General features: G+C 41.1%; 1 protein-coding gene across 2 annotated transcripts in view; it reads right to left on the bottom strand.

Annotated features, from left to right (window-relative positions):
• The window catches only part of C8A (complement C8 alpha chain), a 33,317-nt gene that overhangs the window by 11,179 nt on the left and 7,733 nt on the right, over positions 1-14,405 (bottom strand). The window contains exons 5-8 of one of the 2 annotated variants that reach the window (XM_063298019.1): positions 9,774-9,963; positions 8,558-8,758; positions 7,685-7,925; positions 705-836 (exon numbers count right to left, since the gene is read on the bottom strand). In XM_063298019.1, the coding sequence (XP_063154089.1) occupies positions 705-836; positions 7,685-7,925; positions 8,558-8,758; positions 9,774-9,963 (764 nt within the window). Of the gene's footprint in view, positions 1-704; positions 842-7,684; positions 7,926-8,557; positions 8,759-9,773; positions 9,964-14,405 lie in introns of both variants that reach the window. The other variant, XM_063298020.1, reaches the window with a different exon arrangement.

Genomic DNA, 14,405 nt, shown 5'->3' with positions numbered 1-14,405 from the left:
GAACCCTATGGTTTACACAATGTATGAAATAATGTCAAAATGAATTCTGTCTCTAGCATATATGATATTGTTTACTTGCCATAAAATATTATTTTTACTGCCTCTTTCAGAGGGAATACAATAATTTCTGGGGGAAAAATTTAGTGGGAGGAAGGAGGGTACCTTGGAAGTGGCCAAGGAAGGAGGTAGGTCTATCGTGTGTGCTAATGATTATTTGGGGCTCTTTTCAACTTCCTATTTTCTTCTTCCTTTCTTATTTGAAGAATATATATATGACTGCACCATAGAATTGTCCTCCTTCTTGTGAATTCATAATAAATCCCTTCTCCCATTATTTTTCCTTCCCCTTTAAGTGGCCTTCCATCTTTATGAATGAAATAAATTAAAGGCAAGAAACTAGTATAATGTAGAATGATTCTTATGACATTCAGAGCTCTGAAGATATTCCTATATACCCCTTAGTCATTTCATGACCAAGCTGCCATGTGCTCCTCATAAACATTTCTCCAACATTTTCTTCTCCTTTAAAATAAACCTTAATTTCTAAAACAAATTTTCTTTCATCAGATGGAATGAGGATTGGCAACAAGAGAATGCAGGAGACTGTGTCTATTTTGCTCCATCAAGAATGATTTTTAGTGCCTGATTCCCCTTATGGAAGCAAAACAATTTTAAACTTACAGTTGAGAAAGACTATTTCATACCTTCAGCCATGCCTCCTTCTATGGCACATTTATTGAAGTTCACCTTGGCATTTATCTCCAAAGTTTCTTGAAATGGAAAGCTAAGGCCAATCGATGCCCCAAAACAGCTATTTACATAATCCGTTTTAATATCTACGGTAAAGGAAGAAATCATGAATATCATTAACATGTTTATATCCATGGATAATTGATGAACCTTCATGTCTTACTTAACAACAGAAGCACAGTGAGAACATCCATATTGGCATTTCAACATGTTTTCACTGGTCATTGTCTAAAACTGTAGCTGTCAGGGGTATCTGCAGGGGCAGGATCAAAAGGTCAAGATGGCAGCCCCAGCAATATGATAAAAGCCCTGTCCTTTTCCATGTGCATGGAAGGGTGGGACTTCGCTCTTACATTGTGATGCACATAAGCAAAGGTGGGACTTTAATTGCATAGCTGTGGCTGCTTTCTTTACCTTTTTGACCCCATCTCTGTTGACACTCTGGCAGCTGGAACATGGAAAGCTATTGCCAGTGAAGAAGTGAATGCAGTTGTGCTTTCAGAAAACAATATAAATTGCATTTCAGTAGTTGCCACTGCATAAGCCATATATAGGTTTTGAAAAATTAGAATATCTAAGAAGAAATGTATAAAAAGTACTGAAATCTCATGACATTTTTGAAAAAAAGAAACTCTTCATTTTGAGATAATTTGTTGCAATTATCTAGGTCAGCACATATTCAATTATACTGCTGTTGCTACAAGCAAAGGAGTAGCTGAGCTTCTGTCCATATTTTTGGTCCTTCAAGAAATAAAGGAAATGTCCATGAAATTTCTTTGGTTTTCCCTCATAACTGGAAGGGCTGCCATATTTTGGAAACAGTTTGTAACAATTCTGAAGAAGTGCTGTGATTGAGGTACCTCCCTACTCTTTCTTGAAGGAGCTTGACCTTTTTCAAGGTTCTACATAGCGTAAGCCTGAAAAAAGACAACCCTGCTTTCAGGAATCCACTCATCAAAGTTAGAGCAGACTCTTGAAGCAGCAGCAACATTAGAAGCCTGGAAAAGATTGGGTTTTTTCATGAACAGCTAGCAGACGCTTTGGTGGCTCGAGGTTCAAAGACCATCTTCCAAATCATTTCCCAACCCCTCTAAACTTGGGTTTATCTTTAACAGAAAATATTGCCTTGTTTCCCAGTATTCTCTACTACAGCCTGTCCCCTTTCACTTTCTAGTAGTAAAAATGCCTTGAGGATCAGATAATAAGACTGAACCCAATAGGGTTCTGTTCTCTCACCTCAGAAGATATGAGAGCTTGGCGTACCATCCAACAATGCTTTCTAAACCCATAAAGACTAGCACTTTTAAAGGCTGTCCTGCTTCCTATGGTGCTTTATACAGTGAACAAAGAACACACAAAATGAATTGTAAGCAGACACGTCATTGCAATATTGGGAATACAAGAACCATCAATCACTTATTCCACCCCAAGTCAGAGCCCTCATGCTCTTTCCACGTATTCTTTGTGCAACTTGCTAGAAACATATTGACATCAAAGATATTATACAATCTACCAGTTTTCTCTAACTTGCCACCTTCAGATGTAAACTTGTGATCCAACATGTTTGGATAGCACCAGATTAGGGAAGATAGAAACCAGGATAGGTTTCTCCTGCAGAATCTGATCTATTTTCTTTTAGACCCCAAAAGTATTTTTTGCCAAATTTTATGAAATGCTGTTCAGTATTTTAGCAGTTTATTTAACAGACACCAGATTGATCTTTTTTTTTTTTGGATGTTTCTCGGTGAGGAAAAACCATATTCTGTGTTTTGCCAAGTTTGCATTTGCACATAATTTAAGCCAGTTTTTATTTTAACCATGGTTTGTTGAACAAGCCAAGGGCAGCTGAAGTCATTGTTACAGACAGCAGAATAATCACTGCTTGCTTAGATAATGCCTCACTTATTTTCTCAATGTCTTCCACCGGTACCCAGAGGGAATAGGTGGAGCACAAGAACAAAGAATAAATTGGAATTCTGGGATTAAATTTAATAACAAATCATAATTTAATTAAGCCCCGATTCATAAATCAATGACCAAACATAATGTCATATTGGGCCTTTGTGGGCAAAATAAAGCACTATTTCTTTATTGGGCTGGGCTTGCACACCATGGTAAGTGAAAACTCTGCACACTCTATTGTGGCTTAGTATTTTGTATCAGCGTTGCTTCATGTAGTTAGGGAACCAAAGTTTAATGTTTCCCAGTGAGCAGGCATCTTCCATAAAGCTGTAACCTGGACTATACTTTGCCACACCTAATAGACAAACTCCCCCAGCTGCAGAATTTATATGCATTTGCTGCCAACTGACAGAATATTAATAAATCCATAGTACTGTTTGTATTTAACTACTCCACCACTGTTTAACAACACACCTGGGTGAAATCTATTTACTTTAACCAAAAGGAATGATTAGTTTTTTTCTCAGTGTTTGAACAATATATTGTAGTACCTCTTAAGTAATTATTTTCAGCAAAGGCCTGTCAATACAATTTGTTATTGGTTGCCATGAGAGGGTTGCTCCTACTTTGATCAATGGTATGTGGTGGATGCCATAAAATGATGATCATACAAAATATATTGGCAGTATAGGAAAAGAGCTAACAAGATTACTTATTGTCTTATTGTAATTCCAGGGAGCTAAATATGGTACACAAATTAGATGGATTTCTGCTTTTAATTTCTGAATTAATCACAGTGTGGGAAAGTCTTTTTCTGTTGTATAATTAGAAATCACAAACAAATGGCATTGCTCTTCTGTGAAACCACACAAGAATAATGATTTGCTCTGAAAGAAAAAATCAAAGATAATCTTTGTGCCACTCCCAAGGATTCAGAACTATATTTATTTCCATTCTTTCATTGTTTCAGGTGGAGAAAGCCTCCTTCAGAATGAATTTCCATCCTTTTTTTTTTGCTAATATATTAGCAAATATAATTCACAGAGAGCATTGCCTAATTAAAAAGAAATTTAACAGTGTATGTATGTATGTACAGTATGTATACACAAGCACACACACACCTTCCCCCCCCTTCTCTCTCATTCTCTCTATATCTGAAAACCAGCATGGATGCAAATACAGCACCTGCTTTTGAGCACCTAATTTGACATAAAGGGAATCAGAATTTTCATCAGAAGTTAGGTAGATAAATGTAAGTAGCTAATCTTTTGGATTTAGTCCAAAATCTCTTACATACAAAACATGCATATTTTGCCTCATTCTCTCTTTCTCTCTCCCTCCCATACAACTCTTCTTCCCAAAGAATCCCTGAAAATCATCTATGAAAAATAATAAAAGCAAATTTCAATAAAATGAATGAAACAAATTAAACAAAAAAGCAATAAAATAACTAATGCTAAAATAAGGTATATCTATATATGCCTATAGATACTGTATATATCAATAAACTGATACATATGAATTGAAACAAAATTATTTTTTTTAAAACAATAAAGGCTTAGTCAGAAGGTCAAGAAAATTATTATGTCCAAGAGAAATACCTGTCTGTCTCTCCTTCTGTTTACCTGCCTGCCTACCTACCTACTTACCTTCATTTACACTTTTGGTTTTCTAAACACATACTGATAATATATGAATCCTTACATATAACTGATATATAATGCCTATAATGGCAGGAAAGATCCACATGAACCAACCAACTGGTCATGTTGCATTCTAGAAAACTTTGCTGTCCAATTTTAATCGCATCATATCCATAAAGAAGACTGTCTGGTACCACAATATAACATAAAAACTAAAAGAAGTATTGCTGGATCAGACCAGTGGCTCAGCTAGGCCACCGTTCTAGGTCACTGTCTATTCACTACTGCAAGAAGTTGGGACAGCATGCACAGCAGTCATCAGGTAAGACAAAAGACCAATAAAGACCTACCTGATGTCCATATAATGCTTTTGAAAGCTGCCTCATCTCCATAGCTCAGCAGCTCCTAGATTACCTACTATACATGTCACAAATCCTCTGTTCCTGAGTTCTGTGAGACAATCTAAGGTCCAAAAGGCACGCCAAAGTCATTTTGCCGCCTGAGGCAAAGGACAAGATGGCATCCTATTCTGCTTCCCATTCCGAAGACAACCCACAATAAGTCATACTTCAACTGACAGGGAAGTTAGCCTTGGAGAGAAAAAGGTCTCCTGGTGGTTACAGAAGTAGAATCCTAAGCATGCCTACTCAGAAACAAGTCTCACTGGGTTCAGTAAAATGTACCCCTACTTTTAAGCACCATTTGGGAATTAACCTGCCTGCCAAGGCGACGATCAGCAATCTTTGATGTAAATAATCTTTACCTCTTAAGATTATATTTCTGCCTTCATTTCATCGGGTCATCCATGCTTGATAGTGATTGCTTCCATCACTGGCAATTTCAGAAGAAGGGAAACAAACCCATAACTCTAGAGAAACATTTGCTTTCAGACACCATGAGCAGTGCTGAAGCAAAAAGCTGACATTCACTGAACCGCAGATTTGCTTCTCCTGACTCAACAAGGCACTTAACTATAGCACTATCTTGATAAATGTATCTCTTTTTTATGGTCTGCACTGTGGATGAAAATTATACAAGTATCCTACATAAAAGCAAAAATTATTTTTCTCCTGGGGCACATTTTTTTTGTCTGTTTTAGGGCTCCAACGTCCCTCCTCCTTCCAAGGAGCCCACCTTCTTGCATAAATCACACCATTTCTGAAATGCAGTGAACAAAATGTAAAATAAATAAAATGATGGCTCTGTTGAGATATTGCTGGCTAATGTATTCTTCCTCTTCTCTTGGCAGCCTTGCTTTCTGCAGCCTTGAATGGCACATTCGTCTCTCTATTGGTCGCCCTTTAAGACCAGGAAAGACACACACTTGTGAGTATTAAAGTCCACGGAAGTCATAGCCCGACTGGATGGACACCATTCAGTATTGTAAGCTCTGAGCTTATACTGGGGGAAACACAACAGCCATTTCCATTCCATAAATGTAGCACCTCAGCACCATTCGTGGGCACTGATGGTTTTCTGTTGTGTGAGAACTTGCACTAATAAGATATTAGTTTTGTAGAAGGCTGGAGTAGTGGGGAGTCATGCCAATAATTAACCAAATGCTCAAAATGTAAATAATCTACATAGTACCATGCTGATGTAAATGCTTTTCCCCGCTTCTGCTTGGAAGAGCTCTCCACCCATCCTTGAGTCAGCAGAAGACCGTAGAGGCATGGCATTTGTTGCTGCCAGTCTGTCCTAATCTGTTTCAAGTCATTGCAGATACCTTACCTCCCTCAAAAGTCAGGCAAAGTGGAACATATTTTACACCCTTTGAGGTTGCCCTTGGATAGTGTTGGAATAAGGGGGAGAATAATACTTTAACAGCAGTACAGCTAAGAATGAGTTTAGCCTGTCTCAGTCCTGACCTGGAGATGAGATGAAAACAATGTTGTAGGGACACAGCAAAAAAAAAAAGTGATCACACGGCAGCTTCGAAGGGCTCTGGATGAAGTGGATTACCCCCCTTTCAGTCAGGATTCAGGCCAGGATATGTGACTGAAATGGCATTGATTGGCTCTTGGACGACCTCTGGAAGAAGCAGGATGGCAGCAGGTGCATCCATCCTTGCTCTTCTTGAGCTCTCAGCCGCCTTTGATACCATCGATCATGTTATCCTTCTGGACTGGCTTCTGGAATTGCGGGTGGGCGGCATGGTGTTGCACTGGTTCTCCTCCTTCCACCTGGGTTGGTTCCACTCAGTGTTGATAAGAGGGGACAGGTCCAGCCCACAGCCCCTAGTTTGTGGGGTGCCGCAAGGCTCGGGTCTCTCACCCCTCTTACTTAACATCTACATGAGGCTGCTGGGTTTGGGGTGGGGTATCATCAGTACGCCAGTTGTCTCTACCCATTCAATCTGGTCCGGCAGGATGGGCATGCTCCAGGTCCCATCAGCCAAGGAATGTCGGCTGGCAGGGCCAGGAGATGTACTTTTTCTGCCATAGTGCCTGCCCTCCGTGACATCCTCCCTCCTGAGATTAGGATGGCCCTGACCCTACTGGCTTTTTGGAAGGCCTTGAAGACCTGGCTATGTGCCCAGGCCTGGGGTCCTGAGTATATGAAGTGTGCCGTTTCCTGGTTGTGCTAACACTGATGGATTTTAATATCTCTTGGCTGCTATTTGTATTTAATTTTTTTTGTACTGCTTTAATTGTTTAATTGTTTTTATGATTGTTAGCCACCCAGAGTCACTGGTTTGAGGTGGGCAGCTATATAAATCGAATGAATGAATGAATGAATGAATGAATGAATGAATGAATGACAGTGCGTAGATGTCAAATCTGTAATTGATGGCCATGGCATAATACATCCAGACAGAATCTATGGGGTTTACTTCCAGAAAAAATGTTGCTTAGGACTGCACTGGCAGAATGATTCCAAGAATAAAGAGAGGCAGAAAACCCAGGATTATAGGACTGCCAAATCCAAGCCCTTCTGGGTTCATGTAGGCAAGGCAGACACAGGGAAACAAGTGCGCTGGCCTAGATAAAGTAAATAAGGGTGCTCTTCTCCAACACATAATAAAATAGGACAGGTGAGCACTTTGTGCTGAGTTCCCTGGAAACATTGTCTCTCTTTTGGCAAAGACAGCAATCATTAGTACATGTGCATGACATTTCCATACATAGATCTGCAGAACAGATGTCTTTTTCCCTACTAGACAACCAGAAACCTGGCCATCAAATATTAAGCCTATATTTTCTTTTTCTTTCCCTGTCCTCCATTCCTTCACTGTGGCACCTTTTTATGGTAAATCTGAGAGCAGGGACCATTTTTGGATAGAAACATGAGATACCAATCCTGGACCAATGGCTTTAAGCATATAGATGTGCTTAGGTGTATAACGTCCTATCTCTCAATAGTATATGAAGTAAACAATCCATGCAAACCTGAGCTCCTCATTTTGTCTTTGTTCACAACAAGGATATATTCAAAGATGCCTCCAATGGTTCCAGATGTCATGAAATGGGTGCCATAATCATAAATAAAACTGCTGTACATCCCATAGTTATACTCTTCTGGGAGCTCCATCAGAGACTGTAACATGTCTTCATCCAAATATATATTATTGCGTCTCATCTTGAAACGGGCTGTTTGCACTTTGGTTTTAACTCTAATAAATCCTACATTCTGTAGAGAAAGCATAGGGGGTAAGTAGGCCTGCTTTAGTAGCAGACAGACAGAAGTCATACCCACTTTTTGAAACAAGCTGTCATAATAATACGCACAGTACAATTGCTTTTCTAACCTCAGCAAATTATTCCAAACTCCTGGGTTGTAACCAGTTACTCACACAAGCCTTCTAAAAATTGATCGACACCAAGCTGTTCACATCTCTTGATTTCTAAGCTTTTCTAAATCATAAACAAAGTAATGGCTTCTTGCAGCTCTGGTTTTCTTACATTAATGTAGGGAAGATAAATTTGCTGTTGGAACATTTTCTCTGAAGACAACTGTTGCCTGATGAATAATTCTATATATTTTTCATCCATTCTCTTTTATACATTTAATGTCAGGGAAGCAGGATGGAGGGAGATAGTATGCAACGTTCTTCATAATTCTATTCCATTCCCCATTATAATGCTTCTTATTGCCTCAGTGTAATAAGAGCAATAGCATTGCTAATGATCACACATGTGCAATTACATGAATAAATTAAGGTCTGAGCATTCATGTTTCAAGGGGGAAATGTGAGCTGAGTGATTGGGCTATTTGATTAAAAAAACAAGGAATGAGAAAGGAGATCTTTACTGTTTTATTACCTTTTCTTTGTATTGTGTAAAATTGTTCAGGGTCCCTGAACCCTTTGATAAAGTGAAGCCTAGCTCCAATGACACGGGCACTTCAGCAAGTCCTATGCCAACTGTAAAACCACCATTTCTAGAGGTGTCTTTTTTGATGGCATCCAGTAAGTCTGTGGAATCAGCATAATACTCAGAAGAAACACCAGTATCAGCCTGAGCCTGAAATGAAAAGAGAATATGTTGGATTAACGCCAGTGGATTCTCTTTTGCCCTAGAAGCTCCATAAGATCCAAGTTGCAGCATGCGCACACATAATTTATGCCCTCTGAAGCCTTTTCTGTCCCCTGGGCCATTTGGTAATCAAGATCAATGAAAATACAACCGCTTCCACTTTTTAGCTTCTGCCAGCCAATGTGATGTTGCCTTACAGTTATTCAGATAATCTGTGGGACACTCTGGGCTCAGTCTTTGGTGAGTGCAAGAGATTCCTTTGCTAAACGTATACATGTGTATGCAAACTACCATCAGGGTGGTTGCAGCTTCTGTGGGGAGGAGATCAGAAAAGTCACGGTGGTGTTAGCAGCTACATGATCAAAGCCCATAGAAATGGTTGGGGCATTGATTGCATGATCGTAACCACCATTTTGACATTTTTAACCACCCATTGCAGATGCCGCTGCTCACCTGACTCTTTGTCCCAGTCCCTATATATTCTACTAGCCATCCACTGAATTTGGAAGCAAAGGCCCTGTGAAGCATTCATAGGGCTCCAAATCCAGGTGATATATTGATGACAGCCTTTTAAAATCTGGAACCAATGGTACACAGTCCCACAACAGTGCTAATGTGCTAGGCTTTGCAGTACTTCAAGTAAAATTGCACAAGGCAGAAAACTGGCATGAGTCCTGCAATAGGTCACTCAGAATCTTACATTATAGCATCAACAGGAGGGGACCAAACCCTGGCCTCAGTTGCCACATTAAAAACAGGCAAACACCGAAGAAATAGATCATTATGTCACTTAAAATCAATCAAGTCAGAGTAGACCTTCTACCTGGAGTCTTGGATGATGATGATGAAGATGATGAAGTTCTAGTTATATTTGTAAAATATAACTCAAGGCGATGAACATGCCTAATACTCTTCACATATAACTCTATGGCATTAGGCCTTTCCTTGCATAGATCCAGTGCTACTGAACCCTTAATGTTAGGCACATCCTGCAAATACTTACTAGAAAGTGATAGAAGTGAACATTATAGGGCTTTCGGAAGTATTTCTCATCATCCCCATAATACAAACGCTCACATGCCGAATCATACTTCAGCTCTCGCCATTCTCCATTGTAAACAGATTCGCACTGGCCTCCAAAGTACTTAGGGTCATAGACGAACAGTGCTGGTTTTTGTGTAAGGATATTGAATCTTTAATAAAAAAAGAGAAAGGCAAATAGGTACGCAGTGTTGGTGTGTTCTGTGGCAAAGAGTGTGCCGCTTCTTAAGCATCTTAGAAACTCTCTAAAAAACTCTGGAGAATGACTCGGATGCAGGCCAACTAAACCTGTGATTCTCTACTACCTTACTTCTAAATATGTGTTACTGGTTTTTATTTCTGACTAGACATGTAGATGACAACACAATAAATTGGTACAAGTTGTAAAAGATCTCAGTTTGCACCAAAACATACTAGAATGAAGGCCTTTTTAATACTGAATGTATCTTATCTTATCCTATCCTATCCTATCCTATCCTATCCTATCCTATCCTATCTTATCTATTAAACAAATTTATATCACCGCCCAATTCACACAAAGTGACTCTGGGGGGCTCACAGATTTAAAAACCAGTAAAACAAGAAAAAACCAATAAATCTCCCTATCCCCAGCCCCGGTGGGAACAGACACACTCTAAATTAACCATTTAATCAGCTCCGTGTTGGCCTGGGGTCCCCAGGCCCGCTGACAAAATCACATCTTCAGGGCTTTCTGGAAAAGTATCAAGGCGGGGGCCAATCTTATCTTCAGGGGGAGAGCCACCATGGACAAGGACCTTTTTCTCAGTCCCACCAGGTGTACCTCCCTCATTGATGGAACCTGCAACCTGCCTGGCTGAACTGGGGTGAGGCGGTCCTTCAAATAGCCTCACCCAAAGCCATGTAGGGTTTTAGTGGTAATAACCAGCACCTTGAATTGGACCCAGAAGCAAATCGGCAACAAATGCAGCTGCCACAAAAGAGGTGTCACATGCACAGATCTAAGCTTGCACAAAATTGTGTGGGCTGCCACATTTTGAACCAACTGAAGCTTCTGGATACTCCTCAATGCATTACAATAGTCCATACAGGGGTGTGCTACAATAGTCCATAAGGGAGGTGACTAGGGCATGGGTGACTGAGAAAAGGGCATGTCAATCCAGGAAAGGGTGTAACTAGTGCATAGCTCGCAGTTGTGCAAAGGCCCTCCTGGACATGACTGCCACCTGTTCCTCAAGCAGGAGTTGCAAGTCAGAAGAACCCCCAGATTATATACTGGGTCTGTTTGGGGTCAGTTCAACCACATCCAAGACCAAAGATGGTAGTTGTCCAGAAACCAAGGGGCCCTGAACCCAAAGCCACTTCATCTTGTCAGGGTACAATTTCAACCTGTTGTTCCCCATCCAGACCTCTACAGCCTCCAGGCACCAAGAAAGGCCAGTCAAGGCATTGCTTAAATCACCATGGGCAATGATGTACAACTGAGTATCATCAGCATACTAATGATATCTCACCCCATGGTGACAGATAATCTCACCCAGTGGCTTCATGTAGATGTTAAACAGGAGTGAAGAAAGCACTGACCCCTGTGGAACTCTGCAAAGCAGAGACCGAGCGCTGGACCTCTCGCCCCCAATCAACACTGACTAGGAATGGCCTCAGATGAAGGAATTAAACCAGGACAACACAGTGCCCCCCACTCCCCACCCCTGAAGCTGGTCCAGCTGGGTACCATGATTGATGATATTGAAAGCTGCAGAGAGGTCAAGCAGAGCAAGGATGGATGCACATCCTGCTCCTGCCAGAGATCACCAAAAAGCAGGACTATGCCATTTCCATCCTATATCTGAATCCTGACTGAAAGGGGTCCAGATAATCCGTTTCATCCAGGATCCTCTGGAGCTGCAGCACAATCACTTTTTCAACAACCTTACCAAGAAAGGGAAGGCTGGAGAGAGGACAAAACCCCCTCAGTCAAGGATGCATTAACCCTCACCAGTACCCATCCACATGTCACCTCCCATGACACTTTTACTAGCCAGGAGGGATATGGATCTAGAACACAGGTGGCCAAGCTCACATTCCCTAGGACCTTGTCTACTTCCTCAGGAGCAACAGTCAAACTATTCCCATGTAACCAGGCAGGAACCTATCCCAGGCATCTCCACAGAACCAGTATCCACACCGACATCCAATTGGGAATGAATCCGAGTGATTTTATCTGCCAGAAAATCAGCAAATTCCTCAGCTTGCCTCTGCAGGTAGACCTCCAAGTCCTCCTTGCCCAGAAGGGATCGGGTCACCTTGAGGAGGGTTGCTGGGCAATTATCTGCAGATGCAATTAGTGCAGAGAAGTATTTCCACTTTGCCACACAAATCGCCACAAGGTAGGCTTTAATAGCAACTCTTACTCGTGAGTTCGTTCTTCATCTTCTGCCAGCAATGCTCTAGACATCTCTTGATCCATTTCATCCCTCTCAATTCCTCCATATACCATAGGGAACGATGAGGTCCACAAATTGGGAGAGGTTGCATGGGCGCAATCCTGTCCAAAACCTCAGTCACTCTCCTATTCCAGGCAGCAACTAGGGCCTTGGCAGGACTATGCAGCAGATCCTCAGGTATAACCCCCAGCTGCCTCTGAAACCCATCTGGGTCCATCAGTCACTGGGGGCAGACCAATCTAATAGGTCCTGCCTCCCTGTGGAGGGGTGCAGCCCTCGAGAAAGTCATAGCCACCAAGGTGTGATCTGACCATGATAAGGGGACCAAAGACAGGTACACCAATTCCATATCACATAGGCAGTGCTCCAACAGGAACACCAAATCAGGTGTGTGACCACTATTCCTAGTCTGGCCCTGGATGACTAGGGATAGGCCCATGGAAGTCATGGCTTCCATGAACTCCTGAGCCACCTCCGACCTCTCCCAGGGAAGGCAGGTTGAAGTCCCCCAGAACCATAAGCCTGGGAAACACTACTACCAACCCCACAGTGAAGTCTAGGAACTCAGGCATGGAGGCTGCTATGCAGCAGTGAGGCTGGTACAGTAGCAGCAATCCCAGCTGGTTCCTAGAGCCCACCCTAAGGAAAAGGGTCTCATAGCTGGGCACTTGTTGAGCGATGCCTATGGTAGCCACCAGGGATTCTTGGATAATAACACAGCTACACCATCTCCCCTGCCCTGCAGTCTAACTGGGCACATCTCTGAGAGAGGAAGCCCTCCCTCTGGCCATTTGAAGTGTGTGTCATAGTGTGGATACATTTTGAAGCATACTTTGAGATGTTTTGTGTTTGGCACAAATTAGTTTGTGCTATAATCCTATGCGTACTTATGCCTACTTATCTAGGAGTAAATTCTGTAAAATGCTATGGAATGTACTTCTGAGTAAACAGGCAATTAACATTTTAACATGCTTTCATTACCAACATAAAACCCACAGTATGTCATCTTTGTATCTTGTACCTGCAGTATCTTTTGACCTCTCTTCTTTGGCCGACCTGAACTGGAAAGCAGAAGTCCACTCTTGTTCCTTAAACATGAGATTATCCTGAACCTAAAACTATGGCAACACCTTCCCCATAGTTGCAGTTACCTCAACTGTTACTTATAAGCAGCTGGTTATTGTTAACCTACAATACTGTAACCTGCTACTGTGAGTAACAGCTGAGGCAGTTGTTTTTCAGTTCTTCAGTTGCAACTATTTGATTGACCTTTGGACTTGAACCACTGGGCTTTTTGGTTGGCCTGTGAGCCATTGGGCAAGGAGGCATTTGTGGCAACAAGGAGTGAGGTTGCAATATTCTGGCCCATCTTAGCAGCTACAAACTGATCCAAGTAGTAGAAGCAAGGCACATAATCTGTCCACAGCAGGACAGACACTCAACAATGGTGCTTTATGCTGCATTGAACTGCTTATAAGTAGTAACTAAGGACGTTGTGGCCAAATTATTCCCCAAATCTATTTTTGTGCATTCTTTATTTTATATTTTTAATTAAGCAAAACAAACAACAAAAAAGGGAAAAGAAACAAGGAAAAGTATGCATATACATTCATAAAATGAACTTTACACTAGAGTGAAATGAAAATATGATAGCTATAAAATGTTTTGTTTAAAAGTGTTTTTTTTTAAAAGGCAAACAAACAAAAAATAAAGAAAAATAGGAAAAAACATTCTAGTAGCTCCTCTCTGCCCCTACCCCTTTTTCCCCCTCCAGCCACTAATTGCTACTTAAATATTTTTATATGATAGTTTGGACATCTGCAATTATTGCACATTTCTATTTGGTTCATTTATATATATATATTTAAAAAACAGCTTCTCTTTTGCTTCAAAAACAATCTCTGTCTTCATTCATTCATTCATTCATTCATTCGATTTATATAGCCGCCCATCTCACTTTTACATGACTCTCGGCACCTTACAATAAAACAATTAAAAAACACAAAATACGCAAGATAAAAACAGATAAAAATGGAAACACAGAGCAGCTGGGCGTAATCTAACCCAGTGTTTCTCAACCTTGGGAGAAGTGCCATGGCTGTGAATATATACCATAAATTGTTCAACTGCCACATAATCTTCCAATCCTGTACTGATGGCAAGGTTTCTCT

This window comes from Candoia aspera, chromosome 3 (genome assembly GCF_035149785.1).
Source record: "Candoia aspera isolate rCanAsp1 chromosome 3, rCanAsp1.hap2, whole genome shotgun sequence".
In the NCBI taxonomy this organism is placed as follows: domain Eukaryota; kingdom Metazoa; phylum Chordata; class Lepidosauria; order Squamata; family Boidae; genus Candoia; species Candoia aspera.
The sequence above is the reverse complement of the archived record's forward strand: the minus strand, read 5'-3'. Positions and strand labels throughout refer to the sequence as shown.